At 42.0% G+C, this 25,882-nt stretch overlaps 1 protein-coding gene across 5 annotated transcripts in view; it reads right to left on the reverse strand.

The window, feature by feature from the left end:
• The window catches only part of angpt1 (angiopoietin 1), a 42,977-nt gene that overhangs the window by 7,378 nt on the left and 9,717 nt on the right, over positions 1–25,882 (reverse strand). Inside the window, exons 2-8 of one of the 5 annotated variants that reach the window (XM_029248397.1) lie at positions 15,953–16,108; positions 15,515–15,636; positions 15,077–15,267; positions 14,786–14,815; positions 11,322–11,449; positions 10,337–10,438; positions 6,997–7,163 (exon numbers count right to left, since the gene is read on the reverse strand). In XM_029248397.1, coding sequence (XP_029104230.1) covers positions 6,997–7,163; positions 10,337–10,438; positions 11,322–11,449; positions 14,786–14,815; positions 15,077–15,267; positions 15,515–15,636; positions 15,953–16,108 — 896 coding nt within the window. Of the gene's footprint in view, positions 1–6,996; positions 7,164–10,336; positions 10,439–11,321; positions 11,483–14,785; positions 14,816–15,044; positions 15,268–15,514; positions 15,637–15,952; positions 16,109–25,882 lie in introns of all 5 variants that reach the window. The other 4 variants (XM_029248395.1, XM_029248396.1, XM_029248394.1 and 1 more) reach the window with 4 other exon arrangements.

The following is a 25,882-nucleotide window of genomic DNA, read 5'->3' on the forward strand; positions in this document are numbered from 1 at the left end:
ACGGAGAAATAAACTAAGGCAGTGCACATAATTGGTATTGACTATACATAATAGACCTAATTGTGCTAAGTGCATGGTAGAATTGTCTGCAGGTATTCATTTTAAATGCAGTTAAATTGGACTCATGCATGAAAAAATTCACTATTATTTCCAGTAAAAAAAAAATCTGGGAAATTTAAAACAGGTGGTGCACTTTAGTCAAATTCAGCAGCGGCCTTGGTAAAAACACATTTAGCGGTGTACTGACATTTTTTTAATGACACCCCTTAAAAACACACTTGCTGCAGAAGTTGGAAGGCATAGCACTAATGTTGGCTGATATGCAGACACAGCTTTTAATTACCGTAGTATTCAAAATGCTAGGTTTTTCTACTTAGTTTGATGCGATCTTTGGTTGTGATTTTAACAGAAAATAATTGTACAATTTCAGTTGTAACTCCAGCAGCGGCAGCGCACAGAAAAGAATTTAGCATCACTGCTCCTGCCTCGTGCCAATTACAGAGTGGCTCATTGCTCTTTCCAAAGACAGAATTTAGCTATTGGTGTGAAATAAATGTAATAATGTCATACATATCATATTCCACTCACTATGCACATTTAATATGACTGAGGCAACAGTATCTTGAAGCAGCACAGATAAAAAAAATAAAATAGTAACCTTTGTGCAATAATAACAACCCATTTAATATACATACAAAGACATATATACTGTATATACTCACACAAAATCTGAGATGACAGTTACCTGTGGTATGCGTCAGTAAATACCTGAATTTAAAGTATCTTTCAATATAATTTATATACAGTACATCAACAAGTATCTGAATTTAAAATATTTGAATTTATACGTAATTTTTGTAGCATGAATTGAAATATCTCAATTTATATATAATTTATGTCAGAAAATGTTCAAATTTAAAATATCTATGAGGCATAAAAAGAAAGAAGGCAGCTAACTAAAGACAGCAATATAAATTTAAACCCAGCCGTCCGTGAATGATCCGTCGCATCTGAACTGCAAATACGCTCCTCGGAACGGTCTCGCTTAAGAAAACAATGATCTCTCTCAGTGTGCCACGCTATAAATAATCAGCATCAAAGCTGAAAAGAGGCATTTCTTTACATCTCGTTAGTGCTGACAAACGATGAAAGCGACCCCAGTTATGTAAATGACCTTTTCCAGGTCACTGCTTTGACAGCTCCTGTTTACTTTCTCCTCCAGACCATGTGAATCCATCATAGAGGCAACACGGCTTCATCGGCATATACAGTTCGGTAAATTAATCCACTTTTGCCCTGCGTATTAATAGTAGCTGCCCTTCTTGGAGGCTGTTGCTACTGTTGAAACCTAACTATTATTAGATTTTGTGGCCCTTACTTCTGTCGAATTAATTTCATTTGTCATAGCGCATTTGTACCCTTCCTCGCTGGCTGACCTTGTGCTTCCACAGTGTTTCCCAGTACTCTGTGGCTGTGAGTTCTACCGCCTGCAGTCATACCAAAGATGTTAGGTATGTTACGTGCCGCCCCTCTACCGAGTACTGCAAATTACAGCGATGGAATGGCATCCTGTCTCCTTCTGTCCAAGATGCTTCTCACCACGGAAACCAGAACAAAACTCGAACCTTTGGGCCGTCCAGGTCCGGACGCTTCTCTTATCGCGTTTCACGAGCGGCATGCCATGGAAGAGCAGCACAGCTTCAGCAGGACCTGATGTGCACAGATCTGCTACCTAAATGAGTCACGAGCCGGCTGTGGGTGGTAATATTTTTAAACTCGAACCGCCTTGGTGCGAAACTTTTCCCAAGGTGCGTCCCTTTCGATGCAGGCTACGAGTAGTGTGTTTTCAGAGCATGCTTTCAATAACAATGGCGTGAGTGTGTTCATTTACACAACATTATTTTGTTTAACTCAAATGCTTTCATCCACTCAACTCATTGACACACCTGACTGTAAAAACAATTCAAATTAAGTAATCGGTTGATCGCAACTTTTCGGCGAAAGCTCCATGGCTTTCAGCATTGCTGCCACCTTGTTTAACCGATTGCAATCAGTTCCATTACTTCCGACTTATTAAAGTATCCTGTTGTTTTCCATCAATCCACCCAGTAACAGTACAAAAAATACACTTTGGAAGGTTTAAGACCTTCCAAGAAGGCCTTCTGAAATCCTCAGTGATGCCTTAAATACAGGTGTAGCTCTTTCCAATCCCTAATTATGTTTTTTCATTTGCCGTGTGATTTCTGTTTTATTAAATTGTTCCAAGTTGTATTTTGACAACTCTTAATTTCCACTGTAGCTGTGAGGTATACGGCCCTTTGAAGGGGTGAGTCCAGCATTACTATAGATGTGGCTCTGACAACCCATCAGTGTGAAGCTCTGGCCAAGAGATCAACCTTCTCTCGCCTTCCCCCTAAATTTCTCAAATCCACTTTTTGGCAGGGACAAAAAAAGGACATCAAATAAATCTGAAAAGATTGTCCGGTTCCAGAAAGAATCTTTCCATTACTGTATGGAGAAATCCCTGGATTTAGCAGTTGGCCAGCTGTGAGAAGAGGATATTGAATAAAGATGTACAGCTCTGTCAAATGGTAAACATGCACTGTAATTCTGCTCAGCGTACAAAGCCCTCACTCTTCTCTGTACCCTCACTTGTGTACGTGCATATGCTCAACTCCCACATACCTCTTGAAATTCCATGCACCACACTGCCGAGACCACCGTGTTAAACTCGGACCACGTTATGCGACTCTAAAAAGCGCGCACAGGATACATGTTTGGCTACATATACACACACAGAATGCCTATGTGAATGAACGCAGACACATGTACGTTCACAAATACACGTCGTCATCCACACGCTGACATTTATTCAAACGAGGTGCACGTGAAAATATGCAGTTACAGGTGTACGGGAGCGCTCACGCATACATGCTGACTTGAATGAATTCAGACAGAAGTATGTAGAGATCCACATGCATACACACTAGTTTTCCGCACACATGCACATTTGCTGAAGACGCTTGTCCCAAACGGGGTTGCAGCAAACCGGAGCCTAACCCGGCAATACAGGGTGCAAGGCTGGAAGGGAGGGGACACACCCAGATTCAAACGTCAGTCCGTTACAAGGCACCCCAAGCAGGACTCGAACCCCAGACCCGCTAGAGAGTAGGATCCGGCCAAACCTGCTGCGCCACCGCGTCCCCCACTAGTTTTCCAGGGATATTACATTAACTGCAGCTTTCTTCATATCTCGACGTCAAAGCAATTTGAAAACGTATTAAAGTTGATAAGTTTTAAAGAAATTATGGCAAAAAGAACTTTTCTTATAAGGCGCATTAAATTTTTTAAAAATGCATTTTGTTGAATGAAGACGTCATTTAAAACATCCATCTCTGCGGCAGAAGAAAACCAAGACACACGCTCAGAAGTGAAGGTTGCTCATGGTTCTGCTATGCGGCACTGAAGCGCACAGAAACATACACAAAAAAACTCCCCAAACAAAACCCAAATCTGGGTTACAGAAATGGGCAGAACCCTGGCCCTTCTGGTTGGGACTTGGAAAGCCATGACCCCATCTTGGGAGGACAGTGACATGGTGAGCTCTTCCTAACCGTTCCACTCTGGAAAGTGCTCACTTTTATTTCCAAGATATTCTAATGCTCACGAGTGCGTGCAGCACACATGAGCATTCCTGGAAATCACAGATTGAGAGGTTTCTCAAGACCCCATCTTTCTGAGGCATTAAAGCAAAAGTTCTGGCACATGGTTCGCATCCTAAATGACTACGAGTACAATTTTGTACAAGAATGATTATACTGAAATACTGCTTGTCTTTGTTTTCTTAAACCTTCAAAAGTGCCTAATGCTTACATGGAAATTTTAAACAGTTTTTTGTATATTGGAAACATATTGAACTCTTGAGTCCAGCACACTTCCATGTAGGCGTTTTGTGCCAAACTCATAATACGGCAGTGTTGATCGTTTTTACTAATTGCAATCTGATCCATATTCCAATTAGCTGATTGTAGCATTTTAAAAAGTCATACATGTCAAAATTCATTCGGTGCATAAACAGATTTGAGCACCATTTCTCGTTCTGCAATGCAAGTGGGAATTACACAATTTTAAGCTGCTTATGAAAAATTACATGTATAATATGAGCAATCTTTGAGGCATTTTCCCTGCTTTGTCATTTTGACCTACTCATTCACTTTGGGAATTTCTAAGAAAATCCCTTGTCTGTTGTTGCCAGTTTTCTGTAGATCTACAATGAGGTGGTAGGACACTGTAGTGGTAACATAGCGTTTAGCATTACCAAACTTTTCCTTGCAGCATACTGTATATTTAGCTCTTGAGGTTATGGGTAGGCGTACAACCCACCCTTCCAACAGAAGTTTTACATAATAGTTTTATAACTTTGTTGGATTGAAATTATACCTTCCATTTTGTAATCAGGTATTTCACAAGGATTATTACACATGACAGATTGTTTTTTGTTGACCTGTTTGCAATTAAATTGAAGCCTTGCGGCACTACAAGAGGCCCAGATACAATCTGTGACTCAGTCATTCTATAAACTCTTTCATGGAGTGCACTGATATGTAATTATGGTGAGCTGGAACACAAAAACCCAATGTAGATTTCACAAGCTTGTGTCCAGAGCGGTCTAACTTGGGTTTGGAAGTTCTCCTCAAAATCACTACACCTTCCTTATGAACCGTGTTTCCACAACGAAAAAATACTTGTCTTTAGCGGAGCGCAGGGTGAGTGGTGACCCAGTTCACGTGGAGGACCCAAGTAAACTATTTCTGCAAGATGTGCTTTTTCACTTCTAAAGGTATACAAACAATTGATATTGTAAATGACAATATATTGTGCAAGGTGAACTCGTATTCATTTGCTGCAAACATGAAAAGTTCTTTAAAAGAATGTCCCCCCATTATGCTTCAGGCTGATCATATGGCCAGAGAAATAAAATTTATTTACATGAATGATCTGGTTACAGAAAGCCAACCTAGACACCTTTGGAACCATTCCACAACTATTTAAAAGTTCAAAATTCAAATTGTTTCTCACTTCGCTTACCTCTCGCAGCGTGCCATAACAACTGTGTACGAATTTTTCATTGCTTGATACTATTACTTGTAGGATTTACAGTGACATGTAATCCTTATGCCCCATTAACTCCTACTTTGTATTTCAGAAAAAGCAGACATGGAAAAATATGACAGCTAGTCCTTAAACAAGATATAGATATAGAGATCAGTTTCTTTTATTACTCAGTGCAATGATTACTTCACGCTTTAAACTAAGGAACTTCTTAGGTTTAGGGAAGATTGAGTCCCTGGCTGCAGAATAAACGTTTAACGACTGGCAGGCGTCCATAGCGTTGTGATAAATGGCAATACTTACTCACCGTAATACCATAAATGATGTTTGGATAATTATTTGCAGCCTGAACTATGTCGTGATATCTGTGTGATTGTGCCTGTGTGTGTATGCTCAATTATGGATGTGTGTCCCATTTATAAAGTGTTTTGCCATAACAGAAAAGACACAAGTAAGAGGACAATGGCACATTATTCCTACAATCATATGCATATTTAACAATGAGAATGGCATTGAGGCACAGAGTTCCCTTGTCTTGGTTTGTTTAGGTCCAAAACTGATGGTTTGTTTTTCTCCAGTTCCCTTGCAAGACACAGTCTGATTATCATACCACAAGCATTTCAGAGAACACATCTATTTATAGAAATTCTGATTAAATTCCAAAACTCTAGAACAGCCAGAAGTCTCAAAGAATTTCTAAGCGGTCTCTGTACAAAAAGACACCAAGAAGGTTGAGTAAAGAGCTAATTAATGGAAATCATCATAAAAGTAAAAAATGTTGGCACCGACTGATGATACCAAGGTATTTCACTTCAGTTTAATAAATGCAAGTTTTTTATGCTATATTTTATGACACAGTTCCTCACAATGAACAATTGTCTTCCATTTAAATGATATATCCCACTGTGAACAAAGCTGAGGCAGAAAGCTGAAGTCTATACTGTCATCACATTGTTTCCAACATTTTCGTAAATTATACAAGACAAGTGATTGAGTGCACATTATTTTTGGTTGTACCAAATAAATTCTGTGCAGAACCTCCCAAGCAGAGAGCATTTTATGGTCTGTGCTCTTTCTTCTCTCTTCCATTCCAAAGTGTGTAAAAGTTTGAAATATGATGTAGAAATTTTCATAAATCTGGAGAATGCACGAAAAGAAACTGAAAGAGAGCAGGTCTAAGGAAACAGGAATTCCTCTGGGTGCTGCAAGAGTGTCGGATGTTTAATTCCTCAAAGTCCTACAACAATGTAATGTGCTAGCAAAATGGTTAGGAATTTCTAGTTTTGTGACCTACAAAAAATCACAGCCCGCTGGCTACGCTGTATGTGCACATAATTGATTTAAATAGCTCAATGAACTAAGTGTGTAACTAAGTGTGTTTGGTGCTTTCCAAAATTTCACTGAAAGAGGAGGTTCTGATCAAAATGAATAATCTTGTCTGTCTTGCTCAGTGAAATGTGTGATTTTGCTGAAGACCAACCAGTGTGACAACTAAATAGTTAGCCTTTGACCCAAAGTAAAACACATTTTAATGCTACTTACACAGTTGGCCATTTGTCTACAGCAATTCAGATGACAGTGTAGAGGACAGAGCTCCTGCCTTTGCTGTAGTACCCTTGAGCAAGGTACTTACACTCAATTTCGCCAGTAAAAAACAGGTAAATAACTGTAAGTAGCTTAACAGTGTAAGTCGCTTTGGAGGAAACTGCCGGTTAAATAAAGCGATAAAGGTAAAGAGACTCGTACTTAAAACCTCCTGGATACAAGTCTGTGTCCCGCATCATCATGCCGTCTACAGCCTGGCCGACATACGGACGAGCGATAAACATTTCGCTGAGCCGGAGCCAAGTGTGACCCAAACACCTGTCGCAGAACCTTCCGTACCTGTAATTTTGCTTCTCGTTCCCGAGCTGGAAGCGGTCGTACTGAGAGAAGGCCTGGTGTCCGTCCCAGTCGGTGAGCTCGACCCGCAGGGTGTACGGCCTCTGGCTGGTCAGCAGGAAGACAAACTCGTTCCCCAGCCAGTGCTCACCGGACACGCTGCCAAAGCCCTGCAAGACAAGAGGAGCCGAGCAGCGCTAGAACCGTCTGGACCCGGAGCCGTCACCCCCCGTGGAATCTGAGCTGCAGTTTTAATTTAGAAATGACTGAAACCGAGGAGATTCCAACACAGCACATAAAGTTCTCGTGTTACAGGACCGTTAAGTGACCGTGTTCCCATCTATTTTACAACCTGTTAGCTCTGTCTCATTAAAATGACATTAAACAAAAGTCCCACTCAAAAGTGACATAATTCAAAAACTGGTACAATACACTGATATCATATGGAGGAACAAAACTGACTCCCAGCAAACTGTACCTGTTTAAGAGCTCATAAATTACGAACAGATGCACATTAAGCACCATTTAATTCGTGAGGCTTTTTTCCATTCAGTCGAATAACGCGAGTCTCTGCCGAGCGCTTGCAAACAGTTAACCTGATCCGATCAAATGTCACGCTTGCGTTCTCTAATCATTTAAACGCTTAGAAAGTTTATTTGTGATCAGAATCACTCGAGCAACTCGCAAAGAGATTCCGACAGCTGCAGTGTGCAGTTGGGACTATTAGAGTATGTTATTAAATTACGTAAAGACTGGCATCTCTCTCCAATTAATGGTTTGACTGCAGCTCAGGACGGGCCTCTCCGTTTGCGTCGAGCGATTAGCAGAGGACGGTTGAAGTAAATTCAAAGCATACGTCCCGCTAGATGCAAGTCCTACTGAGGAGATGGGGAAGAAATACTTGCTGCTTGATCTAATTCAATCTGACGTGCGATTTGTTTTCCTACAGCAGTTGTTTATGCCATCTGCTCTTTTCTCTTATTTCATTTTATTGCTGCAAAAGTTGTTTTTTCATTTGTTCTTCCGTTGCCTTGTTGCCCGTGTTTATTGCTGATGATTCTCTACTGTTGCTCTCCTGCAGGCTGCCCGTTCACAGGAAAAATAAGATGCCTTAGAGTTTCATAAACGATGAGAAGAGTGTGACTGTCATTCATTGTGTATTTGGAGTACCCTGCATATGTCCTCGTCGTCCTTGTACAGACTTTATTTAGTTTATTGCCACCAAGTTCTACATTGTGTAAGCAATCTTTGAGATGTGTACTTAAAGCGTACTCCATTTACTACAGTACGTTCTCAGGGTTCCGCAGAATACTCGAGGCAAAGCAGTTCAGACGTGTCTTCCTACACGATGTGTGCAGAAACCACTAATAGGGCACCAACGTTGACATGTGTCTGCGTGAGTGTGCAGCTCATCTTCTATCGAGCCACCTGGATCTTCTGGATTCACCAGATGTACAGAGTGCACGTTCATGGTTAACAATCAGCCATGTGTGCTTATCTGGGAAGGTAAAGGAAGAGATGTCTGCTGTATACTCCAGGACTGGGCAAGAACCATCTGTCCCCCAGGACAACGACAAGGTCTGAAGCTGGTCTTCAATCATCATCCACCCCAGTTTAACACCTGCACTCCAGGGTTCTACCTCAAATCCTATCATTAAACCCCATGTCCTTACCGCACCTCATCATTTCCTCTTTTCACTTTCGCTTCTCACAGTTATGCGATATATGAGGAAACCATTTGTGAGCATCATTTAGTATTTTTAAAAGAGCTCTACTGAGGTAAAGTGCACAGTGTTGTGGTTCATGTCTCTTGTGTGGCATGCAAAATTCAAAATGCTAGCTCAAGGTCCATCTAACCACTGCAACCTGTGTGAAGAATTCTGCTGCAGTTCAATCATTACAGTTCCATTTAAATCTAGGGCTGGAATGTTCATAATTTATGAACCATGGAAAAATTGTTGCCAAATAGTTAATGCTAGCATACCCCAAAATTTACAAATACATAAATACATGTCTTACATGTAAGGTTTACTCAAAAATGAAAATGTGACCCTATACGGAAGTGACTGTATATAGAATAGCAGATTGGCCGTTTGGCATGTGTGCTTGAGAATTAATCACTCCTCCCAAGGACGTTCTCCTCCTCCTCTGCGTTTCACACAGTGCCCCCTGCCCTTAGTGGTGATGTACCCCATGGTGCAGGGAAGCCCCTGGTGCATAGTGCAGCGGCTTTCTGGAGTCAGTGAGTCATGTTTCATTTGGCTCGTCCGTCCCATTAAAAAAGCGCTCCATCACGAGAAGCCAAGGGCCGCTGGGAACAGCAGGCTCTGAGCTGACGTCCAACTGTAACTGCGCTCTGATGTTGCATGCCACGTTTAACCACATGCGAACTCCTCCGGAGTACCATCGCAACCACTGATCTGCTTTCATATCTAATCAGAACTTTATCTGTCGCTTGCACTTCTAAATAGTTCTTAACTCAGATAGTGACCTGGTGTTGCGGTCTTTTCTGAATGTGCTCCAGCCCTTTTCAATAATAGCAAGCATGGAAGAACAAAATCATACCAGGTGATGAAACTGATCCTACACAGGCTGCTTTTGGTTTATACGCAATATCAAAAGAATTTTAAGATGTGTTCTGCACGTTACATAATTTTATGAGCCAAATTCAGGCAGGCACTGTCCTTTGCCCACCAATTACACAGACAGTATGTTTCTGAAAACCTAATAAATACTAATAAATCAATGATGCATCCCATTGACATTGCCTGACCACATTCTGCCAAATAACTTCAATACACATTGTCATGATAACAATAACTACATGATTGTCTGTAAAAGTCCCAGATGCAAAGAGGACATTGAGCATGAACAGACTAGAAGAGGCTTCTCAGCGGGGCTCTGTCTCCATTGTTTCTCAGAACAAAGCAATTATGGAAGACTTCAGTGAAAAGGAAAACAATGACTTCACTTGTTGACAAAAATGAAAAGACACAAACAGGGAAAATGCTTTTTGTTTCTCTCATTTCAAATGCATATTTGCATGGGGTATACGCTCCATTGTCCTTAGCTTTATGGGCTGTAATTAACAAAGCTGCTATTGTAAAAGATCTGAAAACCAAAGTCAATGAGGCCTGTCCAGATCACAGCATGTTCTGACCACAAGGAAAAATACTACCCTGAAACAAAATCTAAAGAATAACTCACAGGAGTCTGTCTGAACTGCTGGAAAAGGAATTAAATGTTCATGAGCTGCAATAAAGTGTGATGTTGACTCTAATGGAGATGGCTTGATGTTTTTACAACAAGAACTTTGTGCAGAAACAAATTTCAGTGTCCTCACCATCTTGTACTCCTTCCATGTCCTCTGGAAGTCCATGCTCCCATCCTCTCTTCGCTGAATCACTGTCCAACCTCCACCTGCAGACTCCATGTTGCAGTAAACCTGTGAAGGGAGACGCAGAACCGGACTGAGCCAAAGACCTGTGGGACAGGTTACCTCTTCATCCAGTCCCTGCTTCTTGAGGGACCTGTTCCAAGCGGTAATGATGGCAGAAATATTGCTTCAATTGAAAACATTGTATTAGCTGCTCATTAACACACACACACACACACACACACACACACATTTTCGGAACCACTTGTCCCATACAGGGTCACGGGGAGCCGGAGCCTACCCGGCAACACAGGGCGTAAGGCCGGAGGGGGAGGGGACACACCCAGGACGGGACGCCAGTCCGCCACAAGACACCCCAAGCGGGACTCGAACCCCAGACCCACCGGAGAGCAGGACCCGGTCCAACCCACTGCACCATCGCGCCCTCCCCGCTGCTCATTAACACCAGAGTCAATATACCAGCGATAAGATCCTTTAGAGATGCATTTTATTGAAACAGCACCAGGTGTCTGAGGCTTCATGGGACATTGTGCTGCTTTTTACTCTGCTGGTATCAGAAGCAATAGCCATGGTCTGGAGCAAATTTTCATCCCTCAAGCTGGACACAGCTGAGAATACAGCCAGTGGGCCAGGCGCAATTAAGTAGGTCTGTCACAGAGGATTGTTCTGGAAACCGGACACAACCTCCCACCCCCACCATTCCGCCTGCAATCTGCTGGGGAGGTGAACACCTGTTTCCCCAATAGGGTAGCCAAAAGTATTCCTAGCCTTAGATTATTCAATAGCGACCACAAAGCCAGGGTTGACTTTTGAGGAGAGAAAAAAACAGCACTGATTTAAAAAAATCTCAAAGAGCAAATGACTCACCTTCTTCCACAACCGAATGCAATGGCAATGCATTTGATACAGCTCACAAAGAAACCCTGCTCACCTTTTTGGTCTCCAGCACATTCAGGTATACGGTGTAAACGCCATTCTTAGTGAAGCCAGCCTGGAAGAGGTCAGCACAGTCACGGAACTTCTTCTCCTCATCAGCCTGCTTGGTGCTGTTTGGGACCGCTGCTGGGCCGCATGCAACGGAAACAAAGCCATCTTAGTTGGTTCGGAAGAAGGAAGATGGGAAGGAAAGACAACTCAAAGAAAACGCTGTGGACTCGGTCACTGTGAATGAAGTGGACGCTGCGAAGGGTTTAAGTGAAGCCATTAACCTAAAATAGTGCACCAGTGGGACTAAAAGCATTCTTGTCGACTGACTCTCTCAGCCCTGTTTCTTGTGCAAACAGCAAAGCTTCACTATCTCAGCGATGATGACTGACCGCTGTCTGGAAAAATCTGGAAAAAAATTCCCATCCGTTTCCAAAAGAAGTGTTGTACAGAGTGAATTACAGTTCACGGCACTGCACTTCTCTCATTCTTGTGACAGTAACAACTGTGAACGCAGGGTTTGCAGGGGCAATTTGCTTATGGTGGGAATTTGACGCTGAAAGGCGAACAAAAGCCAGGGTGTAATGTACAGATACCCAAAGGATTACAGAAGTGAAATAAAATATGCGGAGTGGTAATAGTTTAATACCGCCATGGCAATCGGAATTTATAACATTAGAGGTAGCCATTAGTGCTGCGGAATGTTTTCAGTATATGTTCCGGTTATGGTATGTCTCTGAACTACACCTGTTCCCTTACACATTTCCAGTCTACAGAACTCTTATGGAAGTTGTAATTCATCAAGATGGTATGCCTCATTAAAAATATTTTAATTAGACAATGAGTGTGACCTCACACTGGGAAAACTAAAAACCGCATATGTAATGCACGATTACATTTTGTCAAAATGCTGCTGAGTGACAGCTAAAATTTTGCTGATAATGCAGCATTTACATAATGATGAGGAGCTGCTATTAGTTCTCAGAATATTAAATGAAAAAAAAAAAAAAACCTTGCATTTCAATAGTTCAGGCTCTGACAGTACTAGTCATACAAAGAGCCTAATTGGCTGGAAGATCAATTACCCTCATAGTGGAAGGGACCGCCTTTGAAAAAGTTTGCAAACTGCCAGCTTCATATCTATTCCCATCTGCAGATAATTACAGCGGCAATATTTTGAAACCAAGCAAGGGTCTGAGGACAAAATACTACAAGCTATAAATTTCAGGTTCCTGTTATAACAAGTGGTTTGCATTTACCCAGCGAGTTCCCGTTATATCAGTGGAAATGCCTTCCGATCTTTTACGAGTGGCGCATCTCGACTTTCGCACCATTGTTTTCGCTGTCAGAACTGTTTATGCAGAGGAGATGTAAGAAAAAAGCAAAATGTGTCAGCGTCCCTTCAACGGAGCTTTGATCCCAGCTTCTCCGCTGCAATGGTTTCGAAGAGCGAGGCCTGCGATGGCCGTACCACTTTGGACTGTTATAGCGAAGGATTGGGTGTCGGCGACAAGAGTCTCCCACTGAGGGAGGCTGACAGAAGGTGACCTCGCACTGTGGGTACTAACACAACAAAGCGTAGCGCAGTCGAGCCGCAGTTCGCCGCAAGCTGGGAGCTGGGAGACCCTGGCGCGCATGAGAAGGGCAAACGATATCGATGTCAAACTGAAGCGCTGCACCGCAATTCATCGCTGCAAGGAAATTTCATGCTTTTTCAGCATCAGCATCTTTACGGATAAGTGGTTCAGCCAGCAAAGAGCCGGCAAACAGGCCACGGCTCTGCCTGGGAAATACTTATGTTGCTTTATTTGTTTGCAGATAAACACTTCCCCTTTCAGCTTGACGTGGGGTCCTGTGTGGGATCACGTCCCTGAGCGCTGCAGAGCCCAGCTGAAGTGGTTCCCGCACCATGCGACACACTCACAGGCGGAGAAGTTTCTGGCAAAGTGATTTGTGGGTACAAAGGCTATGCCCTGGCCAGTGGAATCACCGATGGACCGGCTGCTGTTTGCTGAGGCCTGGCGCTGCTTCACAGGCCTGACAGCGGAGGACAAGGTAAGAGGAGGAACAAGAGAAGCAAAGCTATTCTGGTAGAGGGGCAACATGGGTCAAACAGAGATGTAGTTGTGTCCTTACACCCAAAATAGCAAATGATTAAAAAGAAAAAAAAAATGTGTATAAATTGCTGATTCTAATGGAAAACAATTCACAGCAAACTAAATTACTCGGTGGTGACTAAACATCAAAACACTGCCTAAAAACATGTTGGCACAGCAGGAAGCACGAGTCCCTCACAGCACCTGGACTGTGCAGTCGGCTGTGGGCATGTATGTTCTCCCCATATTTTCATGGGCTTCCTCTGGGTGCTCCTGTTTCCTCACACAGTTAAAAGACATCTGTTTCAGGTGAACTGATGACTCTACATTGCCCATAACGTGTGTATGTGTTGCGTGATTGTGTGTGGCTATCCTGCGATGGACTGGCATCTGGTGTGGGGTGTACCTCACCTAACCTAATGTCCTATATTTCCGGAATGGGCTCTGGGCCACCGTGACCTTGACTTATGTGATCATCAATAGTGAGAGATTGAGCGTGACGATACCAATACTGAAGATACTGTACTTCTAAAGAAAAGGTTATTCAAAATGTTTAAACAAGTTTATTCTTCTCGGATGAAAAACATCCCACTCACTGGAAATGTTCAATAATCACTACCCTTATATATGTGGTATTTCCTTCATTCTAGAGGTAAAGGGTACTCAGATTTTGTGAAAATGCCTTCTAGAGGAAAACACTGAACAAGGAACTAATGGAACAACCTGAATGACCTGAAAAAAAGTTAAATAAAAAAAAAAAAAAAGAATCAGGATCGCTCTGTCACTAACACTTAGCACATGTCCATGGCTTAAGCGTGACGCATAACTGCATTTTTATGCCCAGTTTCTTATCTCCTGCTGGACAGGTCAAGAACCACAGGAAGTCATCTGGGAGATGGTCTGCTTGGTCCCAGTGCTTCCTGCTGGGATTTCACCCCATGACTGGGATTCTGGAACACTTTTCAACACAGGCACTTCCAGTCCCCCATCCAGATGCAAATTTACTGTGACCAACATGATTGGGCCAGGAAGAAAGGGAGGTCATCATAGGGAGCGGATCAGAGGGAGGCAGTGGAGATGAGTTCATAATGCTGACTGATTCCTCTATTCTTTATGTCGAACAGAGGACCAGGGGGTCCACGAGTCCCTATTCCCTCATTATCATTCTGGGGACGATGTAAAGGAAGTGCATTCTATAGTCTCCAAAAGTGGGGCTCTACAGGCACAGTGTTGTAGTGTAATGAAGCATTAATGTAAACAGCCTCCTTTCGGCCCTGGGCTTATTTCTGGTGTGAAGAAATGACACAAGGGTAGGATGCACTGTGCTGGTATGACTAGGTGGGGGAAGCAATAGCTGACAATCAAACCACTATACACAAGAGAATCTGCAAACTTCCCACGGTCACTCACGACCAGAGCTCAGCAGGAGAGGCACTGGATGAGTTTTAGAAACGGCCAAATAAAAAGAGGTCTTCAAGATGCAAGGTCTTTCTGATAAATACAGGCAGAAGGGAGAAAAAATGGGGATGCTTTACTACATGGCCAGCAAGAAGGTAACTGCTGGGTCTTTGGTCCTTTGGAGTTCAAAGCTATCTTCACCATGAGTGTTTCAAAGAGCATGATGGAGGACACACCATCTCCCTACCTCCTTCCTTGGAACAGGGACTGACAATGTCCTGCTGCTGCCTCTGCAAGGCGCTGTCGTTGCCAGTGGTTCGGCCCAGTTGACTCTCCAGCTCCTGGATCACCTGGCTCTGCTTGGCTACCAGCTCCTGCAAACTCCCCTTTTCCTCCCTCAGGGACCCCAGCTCCTTATCGTGCCGCGACTCCATCTCCTGCATCTTCTGTTCCAGGAGCCTGACAGGAGGGTGCCAGTAACAGCAAGCAAACCAACAAAGAAAGCACACAGACAGGAACCCCATGTAACTGGGACTTTAGTCTAGTTTCTCTAAGTTGCCCATGAAAGGTTTGAACGTTTTTCTCCGTGGTTACATGTCATTGACCATGTGACCTCAGATGATCTTTCTGTGCAAAGTCACCTGTACACCAACTACGCGTGAGGTTACCTGTACGCAAACTGTGTGTCGGGTTTTTCGTGGCGTACCTGTTCTTATCGTGCAGCTTGCCGATCTCATTCGTCTGCACAAGCAGCTGCTTCTCCAGCTTGTTGGTAGAGAGTGAATTCTCCAGAAGCTGGATTTCAAGTCTCGACGTCTGATTCAAAACCTGGACCCGACAACAAACGGCTCCTGTTTTCTGAATGTCTGCGTTAGGCACCAGGTCCCAAATGCGGTACAATAAACTGCTACTGCATAAACAAGTGGAACAGACCCAAACTATGGTTATTGAAACATTTTCTTTGTGAGCAGAAGCACAGACAGATATGTGCACACAGACACAAACACACACACACAGATTCGCTTGTGGCAGAGGAAATATTTTCCTTGGACTGCTCCTCGTAGCTTTTGTGGGGATTCTTTCAAAGTGGAATGGCTGAGTAAATGGAGCATGAAATGGGTCCCCAGTGGGGTCATGGCAGTACCTGCGTCTCCACATCCGTCAGTTTGCGCGTCTGCTCGGCCGTCTGGGACAGCAGGCTGGTGCCCATCTCCAGCATGGCAGCCGTGTGGTTGTGCACAGCGCTCTGCTGCATCTGGGCCATCTCCGCCCTCATGCTCTCCTTGATGTAGTTCTCAATCTGCCCCAGAGGTAAGAGTGACGTGAGGCCCGAGGGCAAAGCGCCGGTCGCCCACCACCCAAGAGGACAACAAGTCAATACCAGCGTTCTGGGTGTATGTTTTCATTTTCATACCAGTGACGAATTGGTTGCATTGATAACAAGATGTCCTTCTTGTCAGCAAAGCCCATTTTTCACAGCGAGCAAAACCTCCTCTCCAGAAAGCCACCCAAGTAAGGCGAGAGAGAGCAGGAGGACAGCTGGAAACACATGTAGGTAATTTACAAAGGAAGGAAAAGGCCAAAATAGGAAAATACACCGAAGCTTATCTTAAAAGGCAACCATATATCCTTATCTTCTCCTTGAGTGGCTGACGAGGATGGAGAAGGGCTGCACACGCAAAACGCATTAAAATGGGATAAGCCCAGAGTACGACGACACGATTGTTACAATATTTACACATTGAACATCTTATGAATTTGTAACTCCACTTTAAACCAAGAGAAAACAGACATTTGCTGTGAACATATTATGGTTTCGAGTATCTGAGGCCCACCATCTCGGAAATGTAATCTTTTAAGCACTTGAACACTGAGAGCTTTGCCAGACAGTCTGGTATAGCAGACTGTTCTGGACATCTAAACAACGTCCAGGAAATAACAAATTGGTTACAACCACCATTCTCGTTCTCCTGGTACCACTACATCGTAGTAGCAATTAAGTCAAATAAAATGGAAAAACAATTTTAAAAAGTCAGCTTTTATTCAGTTAGGATTTCTCCACTAAAATAAAGTAATGGCAATGCCATCTACTTCTACTGCATTAGTCATTCAACACACTGTCCTTTCGATTTTCCTCAGTGAAATGCAGTGATTGATGGGACAGGTAAATCATTATGCTGTACAGGTATTTGCACTGCATTCATAGTTATGTCAATAAATCCACTACATTCTGGTGAAAGACAGAAGATGAGTGTTTACACTGTTCATTTAACAGATGCTTTTCTCCAAAGTGACTTCCGATGAACACTAGGCAGTGTTATCAGCCCACACACCTTATTCACCAAGGTGATTTACAGTACTTAGAAAGAGTTGCTCCTCCGTAAAGTGAAACACACTCGCTGTGCCACTCACACACCGTGGGTGACTTAGAGTCACTAACTCAACTTAACATCATGTCTTCGGACTGGAGGAGGAAACCAGAGCACCCAGAGGAAACCCACACAGATAGGGGAGAACGTGCAACCTTCACACAGGCTGAATGAGAATCGAACCCACATCCTCTCACACCACGCAGGCGCCGTGAGACAGCAGCACTACTTGCTGTGCCATCGTGCTGCCTGATGTAAGGGTAAATCGGAAATGTAACAAAATGTGACAAGGGAGTAGAGTATAGAAGACAATCATCTCAAAAATAATACAGTTACACTGGTTAAGAAATAGGTCAAAGCCATTCATATTTATTCACACACACACACTGTGTACACTGTGAGAAAAGCACAAAGAAGAATGGACAGTTATTTCTGCTATCATTGCCAAAAGAACCCGTATAAATGCTGTTAGCAATTTCCAGTGAAAACAATAGCGAAATGAATTATTATATATTATGTCAAAGAGTGACCTCTAACATAAATCCACTAAACACTCTTGCTCCTTCTTTCGGCGTGAATCAGCAGACAGATGTTTGACTCTTGTGGGTGTCATAAAGGGAAAGTACCAAGGAGAAGCAAGAGCAGAAAAACACGCTCCACAATGTGAGAATGCAACTTGGGAGGCAATAAAAAATTATTCAGTGTGGGTGTCACATTATTTGGCATTTTAAATTAGCTATGAATCCTTAGTTATTCACAGCACCTCAGAAAGAGCTGCTTGCAGAGAATGAATGTTCCACCTCCATACAGAGAGGGAAGTGGCCCTCAGTTCTGGATGGAAGTCCTTGCGCAGAGGTTACCGAAACAAAATTTTATACTCTCCAGTAAGCAATGTTTTCTTATATTGCCAGAAGGTAGTGTAGTGGTTTCAACTTCCACCTTGCAATCTGACACGCTCGTGTTCAGATCTCCTCTGCTGCTCTAGGACCCTAGATCAAGGTACCTACCCTAGATCGGTGCAGCAAGACCCTGTTGCGAGAAAGTGTGAAGCTCACTATGTAACGCTGCAAGTCATCTTGGCCAAAGCCATCGGAGGAAGGTTAGTAACATTAGCGATGTCGTTTCTTCTCTGTGGAAAAGGATCTAAATTTTTTACAACTAAATATATTGATATCGGATAGGGGGCGCGGTGGCGCAGTGGGTTGGACTGGGTCCTGCTCTCCGGTGGGTCTGGGGTTCGAGTCCCGCTTGGGGTGCCTTGCGACAGACTGGAGTCCCGTCCTGGGTGCGTCCCCTCCCCCTCCGGCCTTCCGCCCTGTGTTGCCGGGTAGGTTCCGGTTCCCCGTGACCCCATATGGGACAAGCGGTTCTGAAGGTGTGTGTGTGTGTGTGTTGATATTGGGCTTTGGTAACGGAGGTGAACGAAGACTGACATGAGGAATAAAAGAAATAACTGGCTTTAGAAACAGTCAAGTGTCATGGTTAGCAACATTAAAAAGTTCCAAATATTCACCAGCAGCAGGAGTGCTTTTGGAAGCAGCATCACTCACTGACTTGAAGCAGAATATTTAGTTTCAGACGAAACTAAGAGAAATTTCCCAAATCCTCTTGACAGCGTGACCAAAAACTTAGAAGCACCGGTTATTGTCTATAATTATACAAAATCATAACCACATTCAACCACTGTCACATTTGAAGGTGATTATAAATAGCAAATTGCTATGGTTGCAGTCAGCAGAAAATAGTAAATATTGTGTTAAAACTCAAAACCAATATAAAACTGGCAAATGTTATGCTTGACTCTGAGCTGAAAACACAGTCTAACAGCTTGCACTAAATCATCTGGAAATCTTGGAAATAAAATCATTACAAACTTGTTCAACAAATCTGGGAAGAGCATTCATCACAATGATAAAAGCCAGACATTGCGGCTATTTAAATGCGAGGGCCTGTTTGCGACATCTGAGTTTCAATCTCTTACTCACAGTTAAAGAGATCTTGTATTTATTTCTTTTTTTTTTTTTTTTCTGCTGAAATCCCTGCTTTGTGTTGCAATGGACCTTCACAGCGTCTAACATGAGCCAGAGCAGCCCGGTCGTACGTGTCTATAATTCTGCTTTCAGTACCTTCTGGGGCATTGCTTTTATTCTGTGCCTTGCCCACCAGCTGAGGGTCAGCCCAAATGAGCCAGGTCACCGGTCTCCAGGGCTTCACATTTGCGATTCAAAGATGAAAAGGTATTTTCAATATTAATACTATCAGCAGAGGACTGGGAAATGTTTTCCTTATTACCTTCATCTTCCATTGTTAGGGTTTACAGGCTTGAACATATACATATATATATATATCAAAACATTCAGAGACTGTTTCCAGAAAAAACTGATGGCCTTCTCTTTTGAACTATTTGGATGGTTATATATGTTTATAACTGTTATATACATTAAAATATAATAATTACAGCAGGAATACATATACGTAGGTAGCACACACACCTAGCCAAACACACATAGAACAAGTTGGTAAATTCTAGCACATTTTAGTGAACTCTGTAAAAAAATTTTGTCCTCTTGCAAACTGAAATGTTTTGAATTTCCACAATTACAGCAATTTGTGCTTTAAGAAATGTTAAATCTTGCCTCTTTACTTCATTACCGTGAACAAAGTGAAAGCGACATAAACAGAACTTTACGTGTCCCCAACTGCTACTAGAAAAAAGACATAAATGTTTAAGGGGTTTCCTCCAGCCGAGCTGTGTATACAGAGACCGCCTGCGGCTTCGCCAACGACGGCCATCGGCACCATGACCTACATCGTTCCACCATTTATTGATCGTTCTCAGGGTACGCACAGCAGGTATGCCACGAATAGCTTGAGTAACTGCGTCCAGCCTCCCTCTGAGGCTTCCACAGCTGAAGCAGAGGGACGTGGGCTTTCTGGTGGACGGTGAAACTATGGAAGCCATCGGTGTCAGGGCTTCAGCAAGGGCAGAGCCACCGAGAACCAACCCGCAAAGCGCAGTATGCCAGATTTGACTTCTTTTGAAGCATTCCAACACGCTGACATGGGAAAACCAAACATTCTCCATTGCTTACTTTAACTGCAGCCTAAATAAGTCGCCAGTGACGAAAACAATAGAAAAAACACCCACATTAACACAAATATAACAAAGTCAGGAAGAACAAGAAATGAAATCATGAGTTAAAGGCTTCCAAAGTATGATCCCTCAGTGCTGTAAACCCGAGTCCTCCTTTCCCAACAACAAATCAAAGCATTCATTTGAGTGGTAGTATTTACTTGATGAAATAGTTTAGAATTCAGATTTTACACCAGTTCCGTTCTGCAATCTAAAATGAATGGAAATATTCTGTATAAAACATTTTTCAAATAGTGCAGCGTTTCCAAGTTCTCCTTGTTTTTCCAAATACTGTAGAAACATTTTTCAAATACTGTAATATGCAATTCTGGCCTGTGAAATATGCAGGATTCCTGGGATACGAACTACAAAATTGAGCGTTAAGAAGCACCTTCTGGTGACGGTACTAATTATTACATTTACATTACTTCACTTGGCTGAGGCTTTTCTCCAAACTGACTTACAACGTGAAGCTACTTACAATTATTTACCCATTTATTCAGCTGGGGACTTTTATACTGGAGCTATTTAGGGTAAGTACCTTGCTCAAGGGTACAATAGCTGGAGGTGGGGATTGAATCTGCGACCTTTATAGGTCCAAAGACAGCAGCAGTAACCGCTACGCTACCAGCTGTCCCAGCTGTTATTAAGGTGCTTACTGGGCTAGCCAGGGCTTCTTCAATAAGAGCTAAACATTAATTGCTATAAACTAAAACCGGGCAATTTTTACCCTGTAATAAAACTAAGTCAAGTGCGTTAAAGAGAACGTGGGCCAAATGAGTGTGGACTATCAGTTGCTGCTGTATGAAAGTTTTTAGAGGTCTGTTAACAAGTTCTAGTGAAATGTTTACTGTTGTCCCAAGGAGCTTCGCGCTTGTGTGAGCGCGCGGTTTCAGTTTTCACGCAAAAACAACATGTGAATCAATGCTTCGTCGGGTGTGCGCAGAGAATTCACGAGTCTGGACTGCGTAACGCGTATATGGAAGGCTGCGCTGCGCTGCGCTGCCGCTGCTTATCTTGCAGACCACAGGGTCTTAGCCGTTTGTCCTGGAGGAATTAGAGAACAAGCAAATGGATCCAATCAGGAACTAAATTCCCCCCCCTGGCAAAACATTAATCAGAATGAAGAGCTCTGAAAATGGGCTAAATTTGCCTCACTAACTAAGCAGCAGACTGAAGGAAAGTGTGGATTAGCAGAGAAACAGCCCTGTCCCTGCTGACTGTTAACTCCTTTGACCTTTACCCTCCAGCTGACTTCCAGGCATTCGTGCGCACGCACACGGGGCACGTCGTTCTTTCTGCAGAACCATGATAGAAGTGAGCACGACGACGGCTTGAAATGCATTTCGACTGTAATGCAGATTTACAGAAGTAATACTTTATTCGCCGAGGCGAGGGTCGGGTTTCATGGAATGGGTGCATCTCTTGTTCGGGAGGTCCAAAGCTTTAACTCATCAGAGTTAGGTAGGTTTTTACGAATTTTGATTCCAGAGCTCCAGTCAACCATGGAAAGTTAAAGTAAGGTATGACTGCTTTCTTAAAAAAGAAGGAAAAAAAAAAACAATTATGCGGTGTTAAAGAGAATAAACGCTGAAGTCCTCCGTACAAAGGTACGCACTATCACGGTGTAAATATTGAAGAATGACTTTACAAGAACTATTCCATAGCTCCTGCGGACATCTGACGAGTGACTAAAACAAAATTAAAAAGAATTTTGATATTTCAGATACTGTAGTGTCTTTATCTTCTTTATACAAGACTAGCGAGAAGTCCGAGTACAGCTGAGCAACACCTGTATGGCAAAAACTGGACAGAGGAGTGTAAAGAAAGCAATCCATAAGTGTCCTACATCTATGGGGACTGCTGCAACAGAGCTGGGGAGACATGCTGGGTGATTTTCCTGGCCAAAGTAGCTTCCAGCTAGCGTACTCAAACTTTTGACTGGCACCGTATGCTCAGCTGAAAATTGAAAATGAAATTTACCCACAAAGTGGCAACCATTACCCAGTAAAGACCTTCATACTTGTATAGCGTATTGCTCTTTGGCAGTGCCACACACCTTCAGTCTCTCAGAGTACAATAGTTTTAATTGCTTTACCAGAGTACTTAACTGCATGCTATGCCACGTAGTATTTAATTTAAGATCCCAGCTCTTTGTTACATGACATCATTGCAATGTATGCAATCCCACACACCGAAATGACAAAAACACAAGAAAACCATTACTGTACAAAGAAACGCGCAAACACGTCTGTTCACATACAAAACTGATTTGCAAAAATACTTGTGTAAGATTTATGATGTAGAAATATTGCTTTAATATATGTGATCTTTCACCTCTGTTTATATGGCCACTTTTTCAATTACCATTTTAACAGCTACAGTCATGGCCAAGTAATAAAACATATCGAAATAGCATTAACTACATCTGGGAGCCAAATACATCATGATGTTTAGCACCCAAATAGAAAATACTTTTTAAAACCTTTATTAGAAAAAGGGGACTTATGTGGTACACATTATAAAATCTTTTTTTTCCCCCTCTTTATTTACTGTTTGCAGAACAATCTGACCTTTTTGACGTATCGAAACGACAGTTTTAGAAACAGAAATAGGACTTTTCAGATAAACCACTGGGGGAAAAAAACGTAAAAAAATCACTGTTCATATATCGCCTTTTTACAAAAGCTAACATATGTGAAAAGGCAGAACTGCACTTTGCACTATTTCATATATACTGTAGATATATTTATTAATGACAGCTGTAGGCATACCAAATGTTTTGCTTTCTTAATATATTAAACCATAGTAGAAGACCAGTGAGTATAACTTCATGGACGCTCTTATTACTAAAAGCGTAACGATTTTTGTTTATATTTGATTTCTAAATCAAACATTTTATGGTACCACTGTGAACACTACATAGAGTTCGTTGGAAGCCGCTTTGGAGAAAAACGTCTAATAAATAAATGTAAAAGGTCATGCTTTTCATCAAAAAAGAAAAATGAGGGTTAGATATGGAGGAAAAAGAAACAAACTTGAGTTATATCCTGATATATATATAACATATTCTACTAACTGAAAACATTCACCAGCTTTAAAGATCATGGAATTTAAAAAGTATATTTTTGATTTAATATTATTTCACTGTTTGTGTACTTAATTCAGAATTAAAGTAGATGAGGTGACACATGACATTACCATAGTTAGTACTTCATCTTCTCTGTGATATGTGTAATAGAATGATATCACTGCTTTCACACAATGAGGTGTTACTTTTGGAGAGTCAAAATGAAAAAACAATAAAAAGCACATATCGTTACAGCACCATTAAAAGTATTGCCACAGATTAACTTTATCATTTTGTCAAAAATATTGTGACTGAACACACCAACTAATTTGTGAAATAATTTAGAGGATAAAAATCTAAAATATCCATGTGAAGCTATTTGAAAGTGAATTTTCAACAGAAGAGATTTTGTAAATAAAACAGGGCAAACATTCATGAAGAAAAATGTTTGAGAAAAAGAAATGTTATATCAAAGCAAGGGACAGCCAACATATTTTGTTGTGTTTTCTTCTGAAATATGATCTTGCTCTATCTGCACCCAAAAACATTAAAAATATTCAGATGAAAGCCAAGTGATCCCGACTTCCCGCATAACCTTGTCTTTCACCAAGTTTATTATTGCTAATCACTACATGTGCTCTATATGTGAAACTATGTGACGTTGCACTTATATTTGACAGCTACTGTTCACAATCATTAAAGAAGTCGACAACCCAAATTACAAACAAAGGTGCTAATAGTACGAGACAGGAGTCTCAGCAACTGAAAGATTAAAAGTTAGCATACCAAAGGGCGACTCATTTTTTGATATCCTGCCTTAAAAACACAAAGTTTTTTCAAACATTACTAGAAAAAAAAATGTTTACTTTGACTCATGGTAAATTTCTCAGCCAAACTATATGGACAAAATCCAACAAAAATGTTTACTTTTCTATTTGGAATTTTGTTAGTGTGAAGAAGACATCCTGATTGTTTTTATTGTTATGTCCCTACAGATGAATTTCTACCAGGTCACCAGACTAGTTTAAGTACCTCTAGTATTGCTTTATTATAACATAATTGGTTAAAAAAAATACTTTTGTCAAAGCATCAACTATTCTAAAATTTTTTTAACACTGACTCAGTTAACACCTATAGATATCTACACTTACATTTCTTTATTTATCAAGCGCTTTTTTCCAAAGCGACTTACAGTGGATACTATGTAGTGTTATGAGCCCACATACCTTATTCACCAAGGTGACTTGCACTGTTAGATACACTACTTACACTGGGTCACTCATCCATACATCAGTGGAACACACTCTGTCTATGTCTCTATGACAGTTGCCCCCAAATCCTCAGGTTACATGCACAACAAACAACAGGAGTCTGAAAGCATGGGAGATTAAATAGAGGGGCTGATTCAAGACCAGAGAATGAAGACGGAAAACAAGAGTGAGACCAATTAAAGGTGGGCCAAAGTCATTACTGCGAGTTCTGCAACCTGTGGTTCGGCTCTGTGGCGAAAACTCCCTGGGAACAAGGACAAGGTTGCTGAGGAACCTCGCCAATGGAATGTGGCTTTTAATAGTCCAATAATCCCTTCGGCATCATTCTTGACATTTAATTGCAAAAAAAGAAACAAAAGGGCCTTTCCACTTCCTATATTTTAAGGTTATAACCCACTTTTCCTTTAAAATCATTGGTAAAATCAACAAGATCTGATAACCAAGTGAAATAAATTATTCCGTGTTGTCCTTTAGTAATTCTACTGCTAGCAACCATGTGTTCACAAAAATACACCACAGTTACAAGATAAGTTCATGCATAGTTGCTTAATTTATACCAAATCACCTATTTTAGCAAACGGCTTGTTTTTACTGTAACACTTGAGCATGAGAAAAGGAGAGTATTCCTCAGGGAGGGGAAGAAAAACACTTAACTTTTATAGGTCCATTGTTGTAAACAGTTAGTGACGCCTGCATTTCATTTCTTTCTTGAACAGAGTCCACTGCATACTTTAGCACATGGAAGAGTATTCACTGCTATTAGGTCTGGTGAAAGAGAATTCTCAGTGGCTGGGTGCAAAGTACACACTCTCCACCGTGTTCTCCACTGGTACAATTGCACCGTCGCAAAGTCAAACGTGTGGCAACAAGCCAGCGGCTAGAAATCCAATAGCAAGTCTGAGTCCTGATTCGTAGGAATGGGGCGCAGCTCTAATGAGGTAAACAGAAAGAGCGAGAAGGGGGTGATGGGGACACTTTGATTTTGCTCTGTGCCTCGTTTCCTTCGACGATCGGACCAAATCAGATTTTCGGCTTATTTGTCACGGCAGGCAAACAAAATTGTGCATTTCTCTGAAAAGAACCTGCTTTGCCTGGATGTCAGCAAGACGCTGCGAAGTCCCCGGCCAAGGGGACAGAAGAGTTTGTCAAACTCTGGTCCACACATTCACTTTTATTCATTTAACTGACAGTTTTCTGCAAGAGCAACTTACGGTTATTTACCCATTTATAG

Source organism: Scleropages formosus, chromosome 23 (genome assembly GCF_900964775.1).
Source record: "Scleropages formosus chromosome 23, fSclFor1.1, whole genome shotgun sequence".
NCBI classification, from domain to species: domain Eukaryota; kingdom Metazoa; phylum Chordata; class Actinopteri; order Osteoglossiformes; family Osteoglossidae; genus Scleropages; species Scleropages formosus.